This window comes from Accipiter gentilis, chromosome 1 (genome assembly GCF_929443795.1).
Source record: "Accipiter gentilis chromosome 1, bAccGen1.1, whole genome shotgun sequence".
Classification (NCBI taxonomy): Eukaryota; Metazoa; Chordata; class Aves; order Accipitriformes; family Accipitridae; genus Astur; species Astur gentilis.
The window spans coordinates 45,874,960-45,900,710 of NC_064880.1; the positions used below are offsets into that span (position 1 = coordinate 45,874,960).

At 38.7% G+C, this 25,751-nt stretch overlaps 1 protein-coding gene across 3 annotated transcripts in view; it reads right to left on the reverse strand.

Annotated features, from left to right (window-relative positions):
* Positions 1-25,751, reverse strand: part of DPP10 (dipeptidyl peptidase like 10) — an 882,866-nt gene that overhangs the window by 321,815 nt on the left and 535,300 nt on the right. For all 3 annotated transcript variants that reach the window (XM_049813528.1, XM_049813537.1, XM_049813518.1), the window contains exons 16-25: positions 24,947-25,068; positions 21,015-21,062; positions 18,842-18,940; positions 18,664-18,733; positions 9,049-9,243; positions 7,418-7,472; positions 3,103-3,202; positions 2,285-2,343; positions 2,124-2,196; positions 434-507 (exon numbers count right to left, since the gene is read on the reverse strand). In XM_049813528.1, the coding sequence (XP_049669485.1) occupies positions 434-507; positions 2,124-2,196; positions 2,285-2,343; positions 3,103-3,202; positions 7,418-7,472; positions 9,049-9,243; positions 18,664-18,733; positions 18,842-18,940; positions 21,015-21,062; positions 24,947-25,068 (895 nt within the window). The remainder of the gene's footprint in view (positions 1-433; positions 508-2,123; positions 2,197-2,284; positions 2,344-3,102; positions 3,203-7,417; positions 7,473-9,048; positions 9,244-18,663; positions 18,734-18,841; positions 18,941-21,014; positions 21,063-24,946; positions 25,069-25,751) is intronic.

Below are 25,751 nucleotides of genomic sequence, written 5' to 3' on the forward strand. Positions count from 1 at the left end.
CAAACAGCTATGGAGAGGGGGAACAGCACTCTCGCCTTTTAGCTGCCTTTTAATAAATTTAAACGTTGAAAATAAGGAGAAATTAGTTTCATGTGACCCAATACTTTTTTAGGTAAAAAGGGACTAAAGTAGTGATATCTCCATATTACAAAGAGTGCATATAGACTCTAAAGCACCTTGCACAGCATTGTAAGATAAACAGGTGGAAAACAGAAAGATGAGAGAGAGGAGAAAGAGCCCAGAAGAACGACAAGAAGATATGGTTCTTGACATCCATAGTAACAGTGAAGAAAATGGGATTAAACTGAGTTCTGACTGCAAATTGAGGTAATACGGGTGCATTGTGGTAGGCAGGGTCCTTCTCAGGGAAGAAATACCAATATGAGGTTAAATGTTGAACTAGGTTTATAGGAAATGTCACAGCCGCACATACCTGCATAGTGTAATTAACTCCAGCTTTTATTAGATGTTTAATTAGTTCTGCTGAATGTTGGAAGTGGACTTTAGCTGCAAGACAACAACATTTGGGTATTATTAGAAAAAGCTATGCTACTATGAAATCCTCATCTGTCAAACAGCTTTGACTGAAAACATTTCCAACCTCTGTAATTACCAGATCTGAAGCTGACCATCTCGCTCGTCAGAAGTGCACAGCCCCACCGGTAAGAGCCACGCAGGGTGTAACAGCGGAGGTTCTGGAGAAGGAGCTGGAAGCCCCAAGGGAAGGCAGGCTTTCCAGGCACTCCGTGAGGACCCCTCTCTCCACCCGTGATTTACCCACACTGTGATAGTTTAGAGGTGTGTAAAACCGGTCTGTTTGAACATCATGACAATTTATAATTGTGTTAGAGGAAAGCACATGGGATTTTCTACTGCTTGCACAGGGTTATTACAGCCCACACTTCTTTAGGTAATGGACTTTCTGCAACATATCAGTAACTTAATCTTCCTGTGGTAAAAACGGGCAACTTTATTACCACGACCTAACGCTGCAGAGCTCAGGCTGCGAGTGGTCTGGGCGGTGTCACTAGATGTGATATTAAGCAAGGGCAGCAAGCAATCAGAGTCCTAGTCTTGAACCCACCGCATCGCTCAGACATCCATCAGAGTTCCAATTCCCTCTAGCACCGTGTTCAGAGGAGTAGAAATTGCTTCCGCCTTTTACAGCCAGCAAAGTCCGAGACCCTCACGCCTGCCCAGTGTATCTTCTCTGTCCCTCTCCCTCCTGCTCCGGGAAGAAACACGGGGCAGTGTTTGCAGCCCTCTGCACTTCGGATCCATAACGTGGGTTTGACGAGTTAGGCCAGGATGACGGGCTGGTGGGTGCCCAAGCGCGCGTGTGGGCACTCTCACCTCAGCCACTGTCAGTGTGAGGTATTTACGCCTCCAGACCAAGAAGCCTGGTATGAGCCCACATTCACCAGGGAAAGAAGTATGCATGTGAAGCTGTTTGGAAGAGCTTGTTGCAGCACTGTAACTTGTGCCTGCATCAAACCTCATTTTTTAGGCCTGCATCAGTTAAGAAAGTTGGGAAAAATATACTGCGGTTAAATTTAAATCTGCAATTACAAATTCTCTCTTGATTGACACATCTTATGATTCCATTTGAAGTGCTAGAACTTCCTCTGTTTTACTCATTCTCTGTCTTAAAGTACTGCTAAAAGTATTGGTACTATTAAAAGGTTCCTTACAGCTTCAGCTTCAGATGCTTTGGCACTACCTTGTAATTAATTAGCTGAAAACTTTAACTTCCCATTTGGTGCTCTACTTCACCAACTCTACTGATAATTCTTTCTTCAATTGCAGAATCTCTATTAATTTAAAATACCATTAAAAATGTATGTTGTTCTATTAATAATTCATATAATACCTTTCACTAGCAACTCAGTGGTCCACAAGAGTTAAACAAATGAGAACTAACAGCACCTAAAAGGTACAAATACTCAGCAAAGAAAAGCATGATCAGCTTAGAGTTAGAAGTGACAACTGAAATAAAATAAGAAATCCTATCAAAGGGATAATGAACCTAAAAATGTACTTGCTAGGTGTATGCCTAATCAGTCTTTGAATACCTGCCTGTGGAACCTCTGACTCAAAATGTAATTGAATCTGTAAATACTTACCATCAGCTGTCCCATGAACTATTAGCAAATTTGCTTCTTTTAAACCATGAAGATTGTGTAATACGCTGGATGCCTAGTAAACAAACACACACAAAGTTGGAACTGAATTGCATTTTAAGAGTAAAACAGTAATTTTAAGTTTCTTGTTTATGCTAGATTACCTGGTAGGTATTTTCCTCTTTTGATGGAATACCAAGGTATCTTTCTGAAAAAGCTGATGCTGTGAAAGTAAAAACAAAAACTTGTGAACTCATCAAAATTATTTCTATTTTAAAATTCATCACTTCTGACCTAGAGTCAGGAGAAGCTGTTTAAGCCACAAAATCATCAAAGAGATGTTAATTTAAAACCAGTACGTACTGTTTAAATGTACCATTTAAAACCACTTTTAAATGTTTTAAAAAAACCTAACCAAACCCAAACCCCAAACAACAACAACAACAAACAACCCACAAAAACCCCAAACCCCAAACCAAAGCAAACCAAAAAACCAAAAACCAAAGAAAAGACTAACAGACCATTAAAATAACCTGATTTCCTGTGTATCACAGTCCATGGTCCATAGCCTGTGCCCAAAACTTCACATACAGAACCAAATATCCTGTGACTGAATGATGACACAATACCATAAAGAATTCACCACTAACCTTAGAAGATTCACTTGTATTATAAGTCTTGATTCAGGCTGATATACCTAAAGGATTCTTAGGAAATGGGGTACCTGACTGAATTTCAGTGGAAAATGGGAAACACAACTCCTTTGCAAAAATCAGTGGTGTTAATATTGTATCTGTTGTGTGTTTTGGCAAACCCCCGCAGCGTTAGCTGCCCTTTCGTTTAAAGGAGAGAAGGAGACAGTGGGGTGAAATCTTGTTGATGTGGTTACATTATCTCCCCATAGTTAAAATGAATAGTAGCTCCATGAATAAAAGATATTTTGAATAGACTATCTCACAGGTGTAGGGCAGGGAATACTCACCATACAACTTCATATCTGTAATTGGTGCCACCACAGCTCCACACTTGAAGAGCCGTTCACTGGATTTCAGGATCATTGATGTAATGTAGCCACCGTATCCCTAACAACGGAAATTATATTGAGATTTTTGTTGATGCATTTCTTTTTAGCAACAATAGAGGTCATGGTGCTAATCCAGTGGTATCATTTTACAGTATGTATTTATATCTGCAAGTTGCTTTTAAAGGAAATGTAAACCTACAGTTAAGAGTAAATAAAGATCTCATTTGACCTGGTCATGATCTTTAAACTACGCAATTAATAATGAGTCTATTTCAGTTTAAGTTCCGAAACTCCACCATGGCAGACTAAGCTATAGTTAGTAAAAGATTTGAAAATTACAGAAAACCCAAAACCAAAACAAAAAACAACAGTAAGGCTTTTGGGAACACAGTCTAGACAGGAAGATTTGTACTCAGTTTTTAATATATTTGATGTAAATATTTGCTAATTACCAAGATATACTGAGCATTTTGCTGACACGACACAGAGTACTAGAATGGGGGAAACCTGTGAATTGGTTGCAGTATGTCCTCCCCCCCCGCCCCTGACACTTGAACCTTCACAGATTGAATCCTATGCTATTAAAGTGTCTTCTGCTACAGCGTTGTCAGATATCCCCCAGAGAGGTACAGATCCTGCACTGTTTTGCAGAAGTAAGAGCTGTACACAGCCACATTGCTCAATATTATGTTAATCTCTGGATGCACTTTCTGGCTACCAGAGCATCCATCGGGCTGCTTTGTTACAGAGCAGGGAGGACAGCATGAAGAAGCCAGGAGAGATGGGGCAGAAGGTGGGGAGCTCTCTCCTTGCCTCACCACGTTTATCTGTCCTTATGGCACATTTCTTCATCATCTCCCCTGCAAAATCTACAGTACGCCTCCCTGGGAAGAGTTGTGACACAAAAGAGAGTCATGAAAGCTTCGCTTTGCATGAAAACGTGAAAGATTTAATTTGAGACCACAGATTTCCTTGGAATGACACTGGCAATCCATGTCTGTACACCTATAATCACTCTAGACCCACAGAAAATGAAATTTTGAACTGTGGAGTCTGGGATCAAGGATTTTCTTGTATATTACAGGCTCTTCAAATTTCTCTATTTGCCATCTTTGTTTTCCCTTCATCAGTGCTGGAAAATTGATTTTAGCAGTTATTTTTTTGTTGCTGTTGCTTTGTGTTTGGCACAACACACTTCAGGAAGAAGAAACTATCCCACGGCAGGGAAAAGAATGTAAAACACCAGCCAACCCAAAAAAAGAATACTGTGTGTCCGATGCTCACAGAGTTTTCTCATGGACTTTTTTGAATCCTGCCTGCTCCTGTTCTTCATGCCTAAATATTTAATGAAGAGATGATTTCTGTGGAAGAACAGGAATATTTGAAAAACCTTTAACCTTAGTTAAGAAAAATAAGCAAAGGAGAGTGTTCTTTGGAATCAACCTATAGTAAATGTGAACAGACACACTAAAGGAAATACAGAATAAGAGCTGGATTTTCCAGGGAGTGTGAGGAACTGACTTATGCCTTTCCCACAGAAATTGCAGCCCAGGAGGCCAAGAGCTGCCCAGAATTGTCCACGTGCAGGAGTAGATTTCACCTAAGAAAGAATTTCTGAGTGGGCACTGGTAACTTGTATAATTCAAAGAGTTTAAGAGAATAGCAACTTTCCTCTGCCTCTGGGTTCTCTACTTCTGCTTTTGTTTAATATTCTGTTTGTGTCTTTCCCAGTAGCTCCACAGCACAATTTTAATCCTAGGATAGCTATTGCCAGGTTATTTATTATTTATGCCATGTATTCATTAAGAGCTTGGCTTAGTTCTCCTGGGAATTTCTTTCCTTTGTGCTTGTGCCCTTGCTTCCAGCCAGGCTTTCCAGGACAAAAACATTACACAGTGAGATCACATTTTTAGAAGCACTTCACAATGACAACGCAGAAAATAGTTCATACATCCTGATGCAAGGGATACATGGTGCCTCACTCATCAGCTGGATTTCTGTGGTTACAACCTAATTGCAGTATTTTCAAGAAGCTGGTTGGCTGTGAAGTTGCAACTGATTTTCAAGCTCTCTTTCTACTTCCATGAATAAAAATGCAAACTGCACGGAAACGCAATTTGCTGTCTAACAGTTCAGAAAGGCCTTTGGATCGTGAATCACTTGGGCTTGTACCCCTCACAGAGATAAGCAAGGTGGCATTGGCAGATTGCCTGGCAGTCAGAAGTAGGTATTTTCCACACTGTGCCCTTCTGGACAATCTTGTTACTCTTCTGCCTAGTTTACATTACTGATTGAGACAAGAATTTTATTTCTGTGTAGTTCTAAAGCCTCTTAAAGAGCTCCCTGACAGTGTGCGTGAGTCCAGCTTTATGAGATCAGCATTAAGCAATTCCAGTCATCTTATTTTCAAGCAAAGTGTCCCTTCTGTTTCCATCAGTAAGCCCAATTTAATGCATAGAAAGAAAAAAAAGAGTTTTCCTATCACGCTGTACATAGTAAAAAGGAAATGAGTTTTAAAGAAGATTTTTAATTGACTCTAAAATAAGCACAGTGGAGGAAAATGTAATTAACCCTAGGAAGTTGTTAAATAGATATTTTTTTCCCCTAATACTAAAAGTGACTTTTAAATTTTATGAGTTTTTGACATTAGAAAACAACTCTGAGAGGTTAACTTGGAAAGGGTAAGTTTCCTTGAATTCAAAGCAACCTTGAAGCTTATCGAATTTCCCAGAGTTTGCTCTTTGCTTTCTCACATTTCCGCTTTTCATTCCTCAATCTTTCGTTCAGAATATAAATGCAGGAATATCATCATCAATAATACTTGGTGAAGGAAAAAAAATTTGGTGACGGGCTTTAGCAGGTATGTAAAACCATGTTTACATGTATGCTCTATGGTAACTGTCTCATCACATCACTGTTAGGAAACAAGATACTCCTGAATCTCCCACAGAAAACAAGTGGAAATTTTCAAGTAGCAATGAAAAGAATTTCTGAAGTCAAGAAACAAGTGAGCAATTCAGGGTCCTTTGTGGTTTCATTTCAGAAATAACATTTTCAGTCATTTGTGGGAAGAGGATATGGAGAAATGTAGACGCTTCTATGCATGTGTACTTTCAGATAAATCGGTAACAGGCACTAAAACCTGAATAGAAATGTGTGCCACGATCATCTGGTGGATGGAATCAGCCCTGCTTATACATTCTCAGCCAAAAAATCTTTGGCTGCTGCCCTACAAACCAAATACTGGTTTTGATGCTACTGGAATTCTTGCAATGACTGTTTCTTTAGCTCAAGGAGTGTGGCAGGAGCTCAAATCTTTGAGGAAGGTCATGTTCACATGGAACACTAATAATAGTCACAAACATTAACTAGTCCTCAGAATACTACCACGCAGGAGGCAAATATCAATATCCTCATCTTGCATTCAGAGACATGCAGGTTAAATGCCTCGCCCGAGGCCATGCCGCAAGTCAGTAGCAGAGTGGGGATGGGAACTCAGGAGTTTCATACTGGCACACATGCTGCTCTTATAACTGATGACTGGGGGCTTTGTCTACGTACTCTATCATGGTTTCATGTTGCTTTCAGGTCAAAGGCATAAAACTCCTTCATTTTTAAGAAAACACTTCTAAAAAAAAAAAAGGTTGCGCATGCTAGTTCATATAAACAACAGCAATTATGTGGTGTTTCCAATTGCTTTTTTTTAGCTAGACATCAGTAAAATGCTATTTTCTCACTAAAGGTTAAGCCTTTGCCTTGTTCTGTCTCATGCTAGGGGCAACGACATGCGACACAGTGAAGCCAGCTGACGAAATAGCAAAGGTGAGATTTCCAGATGGCACAAAAAGGAAGTTGACGACAGTACCATGGGGTTGTTACTCAGCTAACTTCAAGGGTCAGTAAAACATTCAGATATAAAAGTTGTAATAGAGTTTAACTACAACCCAAATATAAAAGTGTAAGAAACAAACTTTCACAAAAGCTAAGCCTATATTAAAAATGTCTAAAGAAAGCAGATGATTTTTAACGAATACTTTCTCCTGAAGGTTCTGAAACACAAATACTGCAGTACCATAAAACTGAACTGATTGATCGCAAATATGCATTCTGAGAGAATATTAATATACTGAACGTACAGTAAATTATGGAAGGTTTTTTTCCTCTTTTAATAACTGAAATTGTCTTAGGAAAATAGATAAATATGATTATTTATGAACTGATAGTACTTTCTTAAAGAATCATGACGATACATCCTGCTATTTTTGCACATTACCTTTCCAAATATACTCAGTCTCTTAGGATCAATGAAGGGCTGTTTCAATAGTGATCTGAAATAAAAAAAGGTTTTTTTACTTTGGTAAAGTAAAATGGTGAATTTTACTTGTTGAATCCAGTATGTAAAGAAAATTATTTGTACAGTAAGGAATTGTCATACATGCAGATCAGGTGGAAGAACAAATTACACCAATAAAAGTATTATTGCACTGGGAAATGTGATTTGCTTTCTAACTCCTACTGTAGATGGCAAACAGTTGGTGTTGGGCTCATCTCACCTATCTTTAGATATCTGAATTTGAGCATCTTGTCTAAATTGCCCATTTACATCTGCTCTTCAGTTAAAGGACAGAAGAGAGAGACCCTCAAACAGCCGTTCCTTCCCACCCATGTTGGAAACCTCTCAGTCTGGGGAGAATCACCCTCCAGAAATGCCAGGATTTTTCACCGACTAGAGCTTAAATGACTGGCTTTGACCAGGTACCTAGTTTTTTGATAGCTAAAGGAAGGTAAGACAAATGCAACTTCTTGAATCTAGGTAATTATCAAAATAATTAATTCTCTCATCAAGGCCATTAATCGGCAATGGTGAATTTTATACAGAAAAGACAGAATAACCTGAGGGCAAAATCCAACTGCTTTTGAGTCAAAACCAGCCACCGTACCTCCTCTCAGCCAAGGGCACCCTCCCTTTTTCCCACCCAGTGCATCCAAAAAGAGGCCAGATGTAATTTAGTCTAAAACACCTTAGTATTTGAGCAGAGAGCTCAGTTCTCACAGCACAGCTTATGGCCTGCTTCTGATGGCCTTTTTGCAAAGGTCACCTTGAATTGCTGTGCTCAGTGCAGCCCATTCCTGACCAACATGAACGCTAGGAACCCTATTGCTCAGGTATGTCATGTCAGAGACAGTTGCCTACTCATGCAATGGTTGAAGCAGCAACTCCTTTCAAAAGAAAAAAAAAAAAAAAATCTGGCTTAAAATCTGGCTTTCCTTGTGAAACCCTAGAAAAAGCCCATCCAGACCTTGATATTAGCCATTTTGACATGTGCACCTTGAGTAAAGAGTGTTGTCAAAGCCATGTGTGATTACTCCACAGATGGAAATTACTCTTTTCTGCAGCTGGTGGATTTATATCAGTCTAAGAACGATAATGGAAATGAGAAATAACAGGCATTTGCCCAAATTTTGCTCTCATCTACACCGTTATACCTCCATTTGCTTTGTACGATTACTTCAGAACACTGTGATGGAAATGAGAGGAGTATTCTATCGTATAGACCTAAAATATTGGAACACAAATGCAGTTAAACATTAACGTGTGCGCTGTGAGAAATTTTCCTAAGGAATACAGACAAATACAAATTAGCTCAGATGGCATATTTCGATTGCACATGGAAGGACAGCTTTATCAAAGAGAAGCACCAACACAAAAAGCAAACACCTCTTGATCTTTTATTTGCTGTTTGTAATGAAAAGGTTGTTGTTTCAAAATTTGCAACTGCATTAAAAATGAACATTAACAGTAGTCACTATGCAAAGAAAACATTCTGGGCAGTTTCAGTTAAAAATGCTCATTCATCAAGGTAGAAGCAGGGTAAAAAAGAAGAAAAGTTTGCACATACGTACTCTATGGCTGCTATTTGGTCCTTCACTTCCACTGATCCTAAGCATCGGTGGACCTCCTGTAGAATCTTAAGGCCTTGAAATCCACTCCCTCTGCCATCAAATCGAGCTACGATGACATTATCAGAGTTGACAAGCACTGAGTCCCAGTCAATGTGAAACTTATCTGTAACCAACTGGCTGCCTGGAGCTTCATCACTGCAAATACCAACACACCAGACACAAACGAAGACTATTGACAATGTGATGCACTTTGCCGTTCTCCGATATTTTATTTAACCTAGATGGCAGAGTTCAGTCGGTTATGCAATCCTGTTGAATTATTGTCACTTCCATCAATACCATCACATTAGCTAGTGCTGGTATCCCTCCAGTAGTAGTAAGCAAAATAATATCTTTAACTTTATAACTGCTATGTTGCCGTGTTGTTGATACCTGAATATATTTTATAGAAAGAAACAGGAAAATCAAGCACATAGTGCTGCTTATAGGTTAATAAAGTGAACCCCCCCCCGCAAAACCCCAAACCATAATCACTAACGGCTAGCTCAGTTTTGAGAAGGCTCATGTAGAATTTGTTAAGTCAAACTAAACAGATAAAAAGGAAAATTCATGCAGTACCCTGGTTATGATTTTGTAGGATATATAATACTATTAAGAAGGATGTAATCTTAGAAAACAAAAATAATTGCATTATTGTATCATTGAATGGATTTTTTGAACTAGGGTACAAAGAAGACTGAAGTACACACTGGAGAAAATTATATTTTCTCCATCCAAATTCATAGCAAGAAATGGATGCAGGCAGGAGTTATAAGTTTATTTTATGACTAAAAAAAAAAAAAAAAAAAAAGGTGGTTTACAGCAGAAAAGGTGGAATAGAATGGGAGAATGCAGTTTCTAAAGGAACAATAAGCATTTTCCATTGAAGCCAAATATACTATTTTCCTTCCAAAGAAAATAAAATGTCAGTTTTAAAAGGGAAGCTTGTCATTATTTTTCCCCCAAGATAAACACAGAATAAGAAAGCAGGCTACCATGAAGTTGTACAAAATGCAAAATACTTCTATACAGGCTGCATCTGCCAGTTGAATGCAAATGAAAATGTAAAAGTGTCTGTGCTGGCTGTATGGAAATTAGATTGGACAGCGTCTGTGGGAATATCCTGTTTAAGGTGAAAGAAAGATGAAGACAGAAATTATTATTTTGCCAAAGAGACTTCTATAAACCTGGGGGGAGGAAAGAGAGATAAAAATCTCCTACAATAACTACTGTCTTATATGTACAATAATGTGCTGATTCAGTATCTGGTTTTGGCTGTGGATAACATAGACCATCTTCAAGTCAATCACTCTTAACTAGCAAGCATACGATGAATACCTATGTTCTCAAATTCAGTCAGACCTACCTATGTAGTAGCTATATCATGCACTGAAATCAGGATTACTTGGTTATAGACTCAGCCACGTTATGCTCTATTCACCATTATCTTGTGCATCAAGTTTATACTTGGCTTTATAAAAAAGAAAGGAAGGGCATTTTTTTGTTTGTTTAACCTATTCAGCTGTGATTACGCTAACTGCTAACAATGCAGACCAATGAATTTGGAAATACTGATTGCCATGTGAGCTCTGCAGAAAACACATGATCCAGAAGTATATTATTATTATTTACAATAGGAGCAGAATGATTCTTTCAATTTCTACTTATTGTACAGAGCAAGGTTTTCAGAAACACTCTACATTGACATAGATGTTGTCACAGAGCTTTTACCACTACTTCCAATAGTAGCAGCCTCAGACCAGTTATAATTAATTTTTTAAAATTCTTCCAGCTTTCCACAATAATATGTCAGAATTATCCTTGTTTGGCTAGGTGTCTTTCCAACAGTTTAATGGACCCCACACAAGAGAAAATATCATGAGTCAGCCTGCTTCCCTCCCACCTAATATAACAACAAAACAGATACAGTGTTCACATTCTTTTTATACATGTTATGTATCTAGTTTATATATACGTGTGTGTGTGTACATATATATATGTATATGTTATATATCTAGACGCTTGGGAATAGGGGAAGAACCATTACATTTGTAAGCCTTTCTCTATACCAGAAAGTGCTTAAAACCAGAAAGGGTTTTAAATGAAAGATGATGGCCTCAGATAATTTCTTCTATTAAGAAAGGAAAAACAGACAGAACCTCAGCAAGATTCTCAGTGAGCGAAAACGGACAGTGATGTTTTCCCAAGCTCCTTCTGTGGAGGGCATAGCTGGGCTACTTTTAGGCTCAGACTTTAAACACTATACAACTTCTACTCTTGCATGATGGGTCGTTCAACGTATTGCTTTTGGAAGCAATTTTCCGGTGGCTAATTTATTTCAAGAATGTCCATCATATAAGTAGACTGTGACAGGCATTTAAAGCCATTTCCATTGAGGTACATGTCAAAATTCCCATCACCATCAAAAGGTCTCTTTACTCTTCAGCTGCTACTATAAAATGATACTGATTATCTGAGGTGTGCTTCTGTCCTCCACAGAGAGCCAGCATTTATTCTATGCACCATTTAGGCCCCACTTTTAACCTTTTAAATGGGGCTTCCGCAAGGTATTAATCCTTTATGCAAGTTTGAACATCACCCTGAGGGCTCTGTAACGAAGCAAGTTTGTTACTACAGTGCAGTAACAGATACACTGATTTATGAAGTTTGTCCTGGTATTACAGCTGTCTCTAAGGTCAGGTTTTGTTTTATGCTCATCACTACTTACAGCCCAATTATAATTAACTACCGTTCAGTGGTACTCTCCTCATAGAATTATTATTCCTTGACCTCACTAGTAAGCCTGGAAGAGAGTCCGTGCCATTTATGCTTGGGTGTATACAAGGGCAGAACTCTTCTTCCCACTTGACTATGGATGCCCATAAGGGAAACACGGACTAGCCAAAGCACTACAGCAAAATTGAAGCCAACACCACAAGGGCTACGCGAAGCTACAGGCGCTTCAACATCCCTCAAGGGTTCCTTAAGGAGCATCATCTCCAGAGTCAAACAACAAGAGCAGAATGATTCAAATGAAGACTATGCCTAATTCTTCCCTGTTCATTTTTTTTCCTTGTAAGTGACAGCACTTGCACTTCCCCTTTTTTTATTTTTGCTCCTGACTTTCAAGGTTCAGAGCTGCCTAGTGTGTGTTTTCGACAGCAATTACACTCAGATTATGAGTCCACCATGGCAGTTCAACTGCTGATGACTTGGGCATACCACTGAAGTTCACCATTGAGGTACCATTTAAATAGACAGAAGGCATCAATAATATACCAATATCATTGACCTTAGTGGGTAATTTGTACGCTTCTTGCAAGGCAGTCACATACATCTTAGACTGGAAGAAGAGGCAGTTCATCATAAGTTCATATATTGCTGAAAAGATAAGAATCTGTTCTTTCAGATTCTATAACCAAAAGCTTAAACTAAAGTCTCTGTTCATGACTGACTTGCAGTCTACAGGGAATAAAACAGTGTTACCAGAGAGGCTGTTGCTGGTGTACTCTAAGCAGCATCCTCTGCTACTCTGTTATCATGACTGCGGCAAAATTTGTTCCAGGTTTTGCACTATTTAAAAAACTAAGTGGCAAGAGGTTAAATAGGAATTTTAGAAGTTATAGGGCTGACCAAGCAGGGAGGGGAGACAATTTTAAAAGATACATGGCAAGTAACTGCTATCATCACTGCTTAATTTCAAGTACATCTCTTTCTATTTCTGCAAAACAGTGGAATTGATGCAGCATATGGAAAAGGTAACTTGATAGCAAATATGGGAGAAATACTACAACTCCAAGCATAAAAGTAATCTTTTGCTTGTGGTGAAACTGAGTGGGGAAAGAAGATCATTTTGCAAAACTGGTGTAACAGAAAATTCCACTTCATTTTCAGATTTCATGAGCACGTCTTTCACAAGCATCAGCTTTCAAGCACACCCATCATTACTGCTCAAATATCAGGGAACCTGAATAGCCCTAAACATTGAGGACAAAAAAATCCCAAATATTTTCTCTTTTTTCATACACCCTGTTTAAATATAGCAAACTGCAACTAAAACCAGACAGTGAGTTTACAACTCCTCCCTGCAGATATGGACAAACAAATTAAAACACATCACCAGAAGTGATTCCATTACTAGGGTATAATCATGTGATAGACAGGACTGAAGTGGACAGCATAGTGCAAAAAATAAAATGGTTATTCTTTAAATATCTTTCTGAAACCCTTGAGGCTGAAGACTTTAAAAATGCAATTTTGAGAACAAGAGATGTAACACTGTTCTGTGTCATAAGGAAAGGAGGAGAAGTCTTGAATCTCCTCTTGTGTTTTTCTAAGGAAGATTAAATGAGCATTTTATTCACATAGTAAGATATGTACTGATGTGAGGGAAAGTGGGAGTAGGGGAGGCTGAAAGAGGATGGATCTTAGCTCAACGATTCCCCAAGCCTTTTGTGGGGACAAGACCGAAGAGAAAGGGACTGATGAGATCCATCACCGCCCATAGCACCAGGACCGCTACCGCAAATGAAACAGCTGGAGTGAGTCTCCAGTCTATCCCTCTTTTAGCCTAAGCTAAATGAATTCTCCCCCTAGGCCTTGAGAAATATTACAAAGTTCAAAGAATGTGGAAGAAAATCTAAGAGTAAAAAAGAAAAGACTCTCCATCCAATACTTTGATGTAACAGAAACACAACAGAGCAGTGAAATACTGCCACACTCAGCAGAGGCAGGATGAATACAGGCGTGAAATGGATGGCTTGCAAAGCAATTAGTGAATCATTCACAGGTCTCCCGAATCCCCCAAAAAGTAAACTTTGCAGCTGTTCTACAGAGGAAGAACTGGCCAAACAAAAAGGCCTTCAGGGATGTCCCCCTTGCAAGTGTATTGCAATCGAAGTAGTGGAATCCACCACATATTTTTACACTTCACCAAGTAGCCAAGCATCTTTCCTTCACTTGCAACAGCTGCCAGTTAAAACGAGTAATGCCCTTCACAACAAATGAAAGGTATGCAAGACAGCTATTAACAGGCAAAGTGTTACCGTACCTCAGACCTCAAATATTTCCCAATACTTGCATTACACCTCGCTACGTTTCTTCTAGTCTTTTAGTGAGTTATTCCTGAAGCTGTAAAAAAATCTTCACTTCCAACCCTACTGTCTTATCTTGCTATCAGTCCCAAGAGTGTATTAACTGGAGGCATAAACAGGGTTGATTGCTTGTGCAAGGCATAAAACTTTCATCATTTCAATAAGAGGTAAAGAGATTCCTGTTTATTACCAAAATATAAGAAAACAAACAAACAACACAAACGGAAACCTCTTGCAGACAGTTCACTGTTACTTTGGAGAATACCCATTAATTTTTTTTCCCTCAAAAATCAGAACCATCTCTCCACTGATTCAGTTTTACAATATCCACTTACATATTGGACAAATTTAAATGGCGTTAAATAATAAATGCTGACATTTAAGATACATTATCTACAGATTTTGAAGGAATGAGGTTAATTATGTTCAAGAAAAAATAAAGAATGATTATCACCTCTCATTTTATTACCCAGATTAAATGCCAGAGTCTTTACTTAATCATTTCCTGTGTGTTACCAAGGAGTGTATCTTCCAACTTTTTTAATGAGTAAGGTGAACCATAATGAGAAAATCAAGGATCTGAAATTTAAACTTTGATCTTAATTATATCGAAAAGAGATGATAATCACTCTTTCAGGCAATTACTGTACACGTCTCTAAGCTATAGCTACACTGTATGTATTATATCAGAAGGAAACTGAGTGTGAAATGTATCAGTGGTTTAGGAGAACAAATGGAAGAAAGGAAAGTGTTATCATCTATTTAGCATTTTATGGCCTATGCACCACAATTCTGGAAAGAAAAATACTGCTAGCCAACATAACTGGTTTCTACATGAGACCTATCTGTTAGATAGCCCAGCCATACAGATGGACCTTAACATAGCAATAACTTTAACACAGCAATACAACGATCTTCTATTTGAGCATTGTGGCATACTTTGTAACTGCTAATGGATGAATCTTCACAAAATCCTTATGATGAAGGTTACAGTATATTCAGGGCCTGGTCCTTAAGTTGAGCTTGCGTCTACACGGAGCCGTACTGAGATCACGCCCAGGTTTCACACCAGGACCAGAATCCACTGGTACAGGCTCCCTTCCAGGATTCAGCCTTAACACTCAGACACTTGGGTGCCATGTGCTGAAAGCTCAGAATTATCTGTAGGCATCCGTGCATGAATACAGCAGCCTTCTTATACTCATGCACCTTTGAAATGGCTACTAGCTTTCAGTGATTTGAAAAAAGTTATCAAATAATACCAAACTATCTCCCCTTTATCTATTTTCAAATTCTGTCATTGTAATTGTAACCCTATTGATCCACAGAGCACATTAACACCACACAGAAGTATTCGCTGCTGATGAAAATGTACCGTAAAATTATGAACCTCAGCCATCAAAAAACCCACTTTATTCCGAGCCAGCGAAACCAGTCACCAGCACAAAAATTCTGCAGGCAGAGATGAGACCACACAGGCAAACCAGATCCTGGCAAAATGTAAGACACAGGGAAGACGAATCTTCACCAGAGGCTTGGAGTGACTCTGAAGCAACAACTGCAGCCAAACAGCCAGTCAGAGCCTGTTAGATTTTATACGCCATATTTATGCTCCAGCTTAGGGGACAAAGTCTATATGCACTTAGAAGCATATATGCACTTAACCAGGCATTTAATTTGCACTGCGGAGGCATATTAGGTGAATTTCAGGTTTAAACTCACATTCTCTTTCCCTCACCTTCCTTCCTTCTTCCCTCCCTCTCTTAAGTCCTTGTCACATTGCAGTGCTATTGAGATAGAAAGCAAAAGCCACTTCATATCTGCTAATACTCTGCTTTTCCAGATATATATCTTCTCTTTATATACATACATCTAAGCGTATGTTGTCTGGACCAAGATGTTATATAGAATCTCCTTTCCAAAAAATGGATATACAATTAAACCAACATCCTTACCAAAGACATTGGTAAGTATTCTTTTTCAGACTTTGAATAGCTGGAACAAAATGATAATTTTATCATGGCTGAGAATGTAAGCAAGCAAGAGGTACAGCTGAACAACATGAAAGGCAGCGCTTTATCAGCCACTAATACAATTCTTGTCTAACACTTCTAGCAGTAGGAACAGAGTGTTTCTCAATCAGTCCCAACAGTACCACTCTGGGACTCCGGAAAGTCAAATATCTGGGAAATGATACCATATATACAACTAAGCAGTGTTTCCTGTAAAAGCTACATGTTCTTCTTGGACCTGAATACTTTTTTTTTTTTTTTTAAAGTAGTACTTCTGATAATGAAATAAACCTTAAGATGTCAATTTGGAGTTGTGTGGGTCAACAAATTACCCTCTGCACGCACACAGATTTCTAACCGTTCTTTCTCAAGAGCTAGGCAGAATTTATTAGGCTCAAATAATCACCCCACAAGGGAACCTCCCATAACTTCAGTGACAGTTTTCAGTTTTATATCTCATACAGGGACATCTTTAAGTCAAAAAAAGGATTGCTGGCAACCTTAGTTTAAAGTCTGTGAAAAGCTGCTGAAGAAATATAACTTCTTTCTCTTCTAGGGAAGAGAGGGACACAAAACATGCAACATTACATGAGCCAGGACAGATTTCAAATTTTCAGTTTCATACTTTCATTAGTGCACAGGGATTTCTAAAAATAACTCCTGTTAAAGCTAACATTGAGAATTCAGTGTTGCAAAAGTCGGGATTTGACTAAAAAGAAGCTAAGTCTCCATATTACAAATGTAGATACCACAATCTGTATTCATAACTGGATGAATTTCCTTTTTATTCCACATGCACATCATAAAAAAATAAAACAATTATAAAACATCCATATGTTACGACTTGGCCACGTTATTCACTCACTGGGTACTGACAACTTTGGTAAGTTTAAATTCAGACCTTGCCTCAATACTGTTCTCAGCTATTTCAACTCTTGATATCTAAAAACATTTCATAATAGTATTTCCTTAGCTTTTTTTTTCCCTTAGCTTTTTTTTTTTCCTTTTCCTGTCATTTTTGGCCTTGGCCTTCTCCAGGTTTCTGATCCTTCCCTCCTGTCTTCTCCAGGTTCTACACGAGTATATAACCTCATGTTCTACCATAACTGTATATGGCAAATTATGTATTTACGAGGATACTTAAAAGGCAAAGCATTACACTGCTAACACTCCGGTGTTTCCTTACTCTCGGAAATAAGAGTAAACGCAAGTGTTTGCAAATCCCTGTAATGCTGCTCGTGTCAATTCACAGAGCCAGTTTGCCTTTGGTACACTTAAAAGAGCTGCTTAAAATATAACCATGCTTTGAGATCATGCTAGCAAATACTGCAAAGATAAAATAATCCACGTGTCCTGTTTCTCCACGAGAAAAGAAAAACATGTTCACGAGCCACTTAAAGCAGAGAGCCTCCACAACTGCAGAGAAATACAAGTGAAAAACCTGAGTTTTAAACACAAACTGGACTTAGAAATAAGCAGGTTTATGCCTCTCTGTCCTATTATCTAAGATCTAATCTGAGTAGAGGAATTTGGGATCATTCAGCAGCTCAAGCTTGTAAATTTGACCCCATATACAACAATAGGGATCTCTGCTGTCACTAAGGGGAGGTTTACTCCAGGTGATTCAGCTCAGCTAACATGGTATTTTCATGACTTTAGCAGTGCACTCCTACACCTGTGTTAGTGACATTCACATCAATTCAGAAGCAGCTCTGTAAAGTCCTCTACACCCACGGCAGACCCATGCTGAGCTCAGCTGGAGAGCAACGAATGGTGCCCTGAGCTGGCCATCACCTAGGGAGGCTGCAGGTACGCCTCACGACTCCGCTCTCTTCCTCTGCTATACATTCTGTAGACATGCAACATCAAGGCTGACTGTCTCTGAAAGAAATATACACACTATTTCTTTTTAAAAGAACAGCGCGGGTTGCCAGGCAGTACCTCCTTCCTCCCATAGAGGTTTTCTACAAACATCAACAGACTTTGGATCGTGCCTATAATGCCTTCAGCCATTGATGTTCAAAAATAATTTTGTCTTCTTTCCAGTGTTCCTAAAAGCAGTTTTGCTTTATGCATCTTAACTGAGCCCCTCTTAGAAGCTCTACCCATTTCTATCAGGGATAAAAAAGAGCATATGCTCTGAATGAGATCCTCTGTGGGCAGGGATCAGTATGGGTCTAGGAAAGACTGCAGAACTACTCACAGCTCACCATCAGAAGGGCCAGTGCCTCACGTACATAAAAGTACAACGAAGCAGAGCTAGGTTTGACAAGCTCAAAAAACCCCAGGCACCTCTACCAGACAGCACCTATAACAAAATCTTCCCAAGAACAAGCCTTTTGATTTATCAACTCAAATCCATGAGGTACTTCTCCTACACAAGGTAAAAAAACCATTTTCTAATTACAGAGTTAGAAGTTTTCTATGAAGTGCTTTTTTATTATTTTGACTGGTTCTACACAGATACTTACATTATTAATAGAAGGGCATACTGGTTTCGATCCGTGAAATCTTTTGGCAGTGACAACTGTAAAGGGAGTTCTTTTAAGAAAAGAGCAAAACATTAAAGGCTGGTAGTTACACAGGTGAAAAATAGTAACATTGTAAGAAAGCTTTTGGTTTGCTAAAATAACATTTTGCCAAATTTACCGTAATCCTCAATGTGAAGCATTTTAATTTCAGTCCTGGAATTCTTTTTCTTAAAAACAGCTTCTTTCAACACAGCATTATTTTCCAAAATATAAAACTCTATAGAAAATAGGAAGAAAAAGCAAGCTGAAAGGTATGGAGAATCATCACATCGGAGATAAATCAAGATTCAAAAAAGATAAAGAGACAAATGGGCAATGATAAATCTGGTAAATGAATTCCTTCTGTAAATACTTTTTTATAATGCAACTGCTTTGCAATTCAGGAACGGAGCAATCAGCTTAATTCAAAACATATACATGTATTTCATTTTCTGGCTTCAGTAGGCTTTGTTTTCGTTAAGCACTAACAATGAAATTGCTGATGAACCACATGAATACTAGTATCCCTGACAAATACTAACACAGCAGCTGATGCAGGGGAAGGCTAGTCTGCTGGGCAATATCCTAAGCCTCAAGCAGGCATCCTTTTCAAGCTACAGATTCCAAGTCAATATTTAGCCAGCACAGCTCTACTTGATCACTGGATGTCCTTCTCTGTTTTCTGCACTTCAACCAAGAGCAAGACTTCAGTTTGGTTTAAAGCTGCAGACAGATTTGAAGCAATCCTTTTACACGTGAAACAATGATTAATTAGTTCTTTCTTTTTTTTTCTTTTCTCTTTTACTCAAATTACCGATCTTGCTTCCAAAATGTAGATTTTTTTATTAAACGATAAACCCTCTACTTAGGGCCAAAACGGGTATCTAAGGAGAATGTTTGTTCTGGGCAGTCAACCAAAATGGTATAATTATAGTCTGAGGATGGAATAATTGAAGTAATCCTTAATCATTCTTCTATGAATTGAAGAGGATAATCTAATCTTGCACTGAAATATTAATGCTAAATTATCTCTCTTATTATTTGGTTTCTTGTTGTTACAACAAACAACGTCCCTCTATCCTGACTTGCTTTGTTTTCCTCTATGATGCTGTACATAAATCTCTTTTACAATAATTCACTATCAACAGTACTTTAGATACAAGCAATAAAGAGCAAAAGTCTACCTTCACAGGATTGAGTAGCTCTACAGAAGTCAATGGATTTACTTTGAGGAGTAGCTATCTGTTATTGAGTTGGATAAAACTCCCTCCCCTTGGTGTGCTATGGCACTGAGCTTTGCAAATACTAACAGTGACATCAAAAAAAAAAAAAAAAGCTGAAATGCAGACATTACATAACACTTCATAGTGTGATACTACTGATCAGTATGCTACTTCAACATGCAAGATTAGGTCCACTGTTACAGCTGAATAGTAGCTGGCCCATGACAAATGGGATGCAGACAAGTACAGTTCAGGACTGTTGAATTCCGGGAAAAATTCTGGGGATAAACTAATGCACCCAATGAGGATATGTAAGGAATGGTTTAGTGGTTTTGAATGGAAAGATGTCCCCTTTCCTCTAATCCACACCTTCATGCTACGTGGAGGCACAGTGGAGTTGGAGGTAGCAGAGTTGTTACCTCTACTGCAGCAGAGAAATACCCAAGTGAGGAAAATTCTGCTGCTGAAGGACACTTTTCCATTACAAAGCACCTCAAGCAGCCAGGAAACAGCAACAGATTTGGTGTCAATATACAGAAAACAATGAGTAAATCTTGAAAATTGAATACCCTCCTAAAAAGCCTTTATTCTTGGGTTTGTCACCATTGAAAATGTCAGCAGAGTGGCTCTGGTTTGAGAAATATAAGAGAATGACTAAGTTCATCATACGTAGGTCAGATTTTATGATCAATCGTCCAGGGACTGTACCTTACTTCAAGATAATTGGATTGTATAAAGTTACAAGTCTAAAAATACAGAAGATGTATCGTAATGGCAGCGTAATTTACATAGAAAGTGAAATGGATAAGACCAACCTGCCATCTAATTAACTCAAGTGTAAACAGAAGATGAATGATATGCACTTAGCATAAAACATATCCGAAAAGCCTGGGAAAGTTTTAGTCATTTGATTAACTTCTTTCCTTGTCATTTGCAGATGTGGAGTTGCTAAAAGGTAATTAATAGGACATTATATGAATGAGCCATCTTTTAGTTCTCATTTACTTGTAACTGCCTTTCCCCTCCCCCACACTCCCAAACCAATCAAGGACGATAATAAAATATACCTATTCGATAAGGAATACTCACTTGCAGTATTACTTGTACTGTGCACGCTAACAACTGGAACGCCTGGCCCTGTTTTGAGGAGAGAATAAAAAACAGAGGAAGTGTAGGCTAGTTAGTAATCAGGATTTCAGTAACAAAGAATGAGAGCACCAGTCATCACGTAAGACCAGATCCTGGAAGCTCCATACACATCCTTCCCTTCAAACACAGCTGTAACTCCACTGGTGTCTCTTGGGAAAGACACAAGTTAGACTAGGTACCAACAAAGCGTGAAACGGAGACTGTCTTCTGCCTGTTCAGCAAGCAGTCTAGACCCCTGCACCTAGAAGGTGCATTTTTTTATAATTTCGATCTTTTAGCTGTAAGTGAAGAATAAAAAAATTACAGAGGCACTTAATGGCACTGTCTGATATATAGCAGTTTGACATTCAGAAACAGTAACTTTAGGTTGACTGGGAAGTGAATTAATGATAGTATTCACTTATATTTTCTATGGAAAAAACTACAGAGGATTTGAAAAATTATCACGTTTCACTTAATTATCTGTTTAAGAAGCTCCTTTGGCATGCCAACTCTGCAAGACCAACAGCATCACGGTTAAATCTAGGTGTAATGTAATCTAATCTTATTTCATGGCAATGTCAGATACTGTATTTTTACTGTACCCCTAAGAAGCTAAAAGCACCAGAAATAACTCTCCATGTCAACATGTACTGTGCAAATGCAGATGATGGCAGGTAAAACTGGGGGGACCAAACATTCAGGATGCTCAGAAGGACAGCTGATTGCTGTACCTGCTCTGAGGACACCCCCAGTGTAAACTTGTAAAAGAAAATACTGTGTCCACACCCCTAACATGGAATTTGTGCATGGGAAACTTAGTTTTATCTTGGTGAGACAAGACTAAATTTAAATTACACGCAGGTAGTCGCAGTTGAGCTAGGAAGGATGATGCAGAAAAGCCGAAGCCCCTGAGGACCCCATGGCAGAGGAAGGCATGGACCCTCTGAAATTAGGAGTTAAGACTCCTCGTTTTTGGAGAAAAAAAGATTCCCTTTGAGAGCAGTTCAGACGCAGAGCTTAATTTATGTGTTTTGAGTCATCCTGAGAAGTTGTCTCTCTCAATTAATTATGGCATGAGCCTAGGGAAACTTAAATACCTGAAATAAAGAGCATGATGCCATTCACAGCCTCTGACAGCCTCCACTGAAGATTTTTATCAATTTCATTCTCTGCCTGAAGGGATAATATTGACAAAAATCTTACAGGTAAATTGCTGACAAATCAAAGCTTTCTCCCTTAACTCTTCAAGAGGATATTTCTTCAACTGTCTCTTTTTGTTTTGGTTTGTTTTTTCTAGCTCTTTTTTCTTCTTCTGAATTTGTCATATTGCTTTGAATTCCAATTTAAGTAAGACCATTTTTGGAGGGGAAAGCATTGGCATTTTCCAGGCCAGCTCTATTTATCGTACTAGAAGATGGAAGGACGATGACAGATTTTGAAAAAGGGAGATTACAGTAGATTAAAAAGCTGATCAGAAAAGAGAAAGGCTGACTTGTGTTACAGGCATTGTGTTACAGCTCATCAGAACTAAGCACAGCACTTGGATTTCCCACTGACCTCCTATAACTAGCACTACATACGCAACTTATTTCCTGCTGTATAAAATGGGAAAAACAATTAGTCCCTTTGTGAAGTATCTTATTTGAATGACGAGATTAACATCTGTTAGTGTTTACGAAGCGCTAAAGGAAAAATCCACAAGCAGTGAGGAAAGTAAGTGTAAAGGACCCGCTTGCCAAAACTGAGAGAGAGGCTGTAGAGCTGGTCCTCCATCTACCAGGCTAGAAATAACGCCTCACTCAGGAGAGTCTCTGGAGATGGATACAGCTGGTACGGTACGCCGAGACAGATCTTCTGGCTGAGGGTAACTAAGAAGGAAAAACTATCCTAATAAAGGTGCTCATGGGTAAACAAGAGGTGGAAGAATTGAAACTTGTATAAATCAAACGAGTCCAGAGTCCCCCAAGGATTTTTGTGGGCAAATTGCTTCTGTAACAATTCAGTCAGGCTTTTTGTTGTGGGAAAACGAGTGCGTATGCACATCGCTGTGGTGTCATCTGTCTCCTCAAAGCAGTTCACGCCGTACTCTTACAAGCAGTTCCCCGCAGAAGAGTTTGAATACCTGCTCTATAGTGATGTTGCCATCAACTTTGATACTGTCAAATATCCAACCCACCACAGGCATTTTGCAGGGCTGTGGCAGTACATGGGGGCCACACTGCTGCTGTAATTGTCAAGCTCTGATGAAACACAAGAGAAGACCTCTGAATAACCCCAAGCTGACAACTATACATTAATGTTAGAGGTAAGAAAAACTTAATGACAGTGTTTTATCATCCCTGCCCAACACCTGCAGTTTAGGGCAGTCTACTAGTTGCAACTCAGTGGAGTGTAGGTTTAATCCTGGGAGGATGATCTACAGTCTTACCAGCTCAAACAGAGAACTGCCATCTCCAAAGTCACTGAAAGTCATGAGCTTGTGAGCAATTTCCTGTGCAACCTCCTACTGACATCTACATTTTTGTATCAAAGGAACACGTTCAAATTACAGGCTGAATACACTTTGCTAAAACAATAACAAGCAGCTATGGTTTTGGGCCCTGGCACATTGCTGATTCAAGGCAAAAAACTCTTCCCAATTTACCAACCCTCCCTCTTGCAGGAATCTGAGACTTTCCCCATAGGGACTATGTCAAGCACAAGGGAAAACTCTGCTTAAACCATGAGGAGCTCATTACTAGTGCCGTCTTTACTCCGATAAGGGTCTCAGTATTAGCTCCACAACTTCTGCTGCAGCTTTAACCATGTATAAACCATACAGTTGGTTGTTTTTTTTCCTCATCAGCTATGTATTATAGGTGCACTTCCACAAAAAAACCCCCAACAAACCAACCTTATTTTAGCCAATATATATTCATAGTTTGTTTGTTTGAATAGATTCAATTCTCAAGACGGCAGATATTTTATTTTCGTGCAAAAAAAAAGTACAGTTGCAAAAGAAACAGAAAAAATGTATGCAAATAGAATAGGCTATTCACGTGTATTTCAGATGAATTGTGTTCTACTCTTTTCCATCTGATGCTAGTTGAGCAAAAATACTGGGAGGATGTTGTCTGCAAAATACTGCAAGTTTCAAGGTCAACAGGTCTAGCTATACAGTTTATTATTGATTGTCTCATGCTTTTCTGAACCTGTTTTTATAATCTTACCTATTTATCAGTGTTTATTTCCTGCGTGTAGGTTATAAATTTCCCAGTGTGGGATGATTCTAGTTTTCTGTTTATACAGAAACTCTGAACCCAACTGGTGCCATTCAGCGCTACCGGAACGCAGCTAACAATAAAAAGCTAAAATTTACTTATTGCCATTGTATTGATAAAGAGGATCTGTCTATGTGGATTAAACCATACCTGGTTTCTCATAGATACACACATACATTTGTGGGTGAGTGTGTATAGATATAGTGCATGCATGCATGTATACACACATAGAGACACACTGTTACCGAAGGCAGGCCCTCATTTTTTAACTAGGTAGAGTTGCACAAGATCAATGCCAATACATAATATAACAAAGCTGTTATGAAACACAGTACTATTGCTATAAATTCCACACTTTTTTGGTGAAGGATTTTTATCTAGGGTAAATTTAAAAGTCAATGTCATTTACTAGGACTGAAGGGTTAGGATTGGAGCAGCTTTCTGATATCATTTGTTATTTAGCTTTTACACAGAACATCTTTACTTACAGTCTTGCAATAAGCTCTGTACAGAACTCTGAGTAATCTACTACTGAGCTAAATGTTAGACTCCAGCCTAATGCACTTCCCAAAGGAATACGTTAATTCAGAAGCAAACACAGTAGTATTACATGCTATGCATGTGACTTACCTTTACAGTGCAGTAAAAAATGCCTATTATTGGGGCTAAACTTTGCACTGAAGTATGTGCACTCGTCTTTCAGGAAGTTACATGAGAGACACTGACGATTCAATGATCCCACTGTTGATACACTGGAGAAAAAAACACGATCAGAAAAATTTTCCATAGGAATGAAGAAATAGCTCAACAGAGTGATAGAATTTGTTTCAGTCCCTAAACTTGCCAAAATACCACTGTCTTATTTTGCGCCTGATGCAAACTGTTTTCAGATGACTCGGTGCACTACTGTTCTGTAAACTGGGCAATGCAGACAGGATCCAAAACCTGCCCGAAGCAGGACTGGGGTTCCAATAGCAGTGCTGTGCAGTAAGTGTTAGTAGGACACCACGAAAAGCCTCATTAACTTCAGATTTCAGCACTGAGGTTTGTGTAAAGAGGGGGTGCTTTGCCCATACACTTTAAATGGGATGATTAAACCCCACAAGTATTATCTTTATTTAGAAGATTTTAACTACTTTTTAAAATACAGTCATATTCCATGCTTGTATTTAGGTGTAGTGGTTTAGATGCTTGTAAAGGGCTAACGAAGACAGAAGTGGTAAAAATAATTTGTGTTAAAATCTTTTCCATTTTTAAAAAAATGTAAAGTATCATCAGCATTTTTAGTTTTGAAAAACTGTGATTCCTTCCTTGTTACAGCTCAAGCGTACTGATTTTTACACTATATAAATGATTACTCAAGCCCCAAAGCAGCAATTAAGCTCAAAGAACGTCATCATAGCACTTATGGCTTGGGATGAAGAAGCTGTTAACA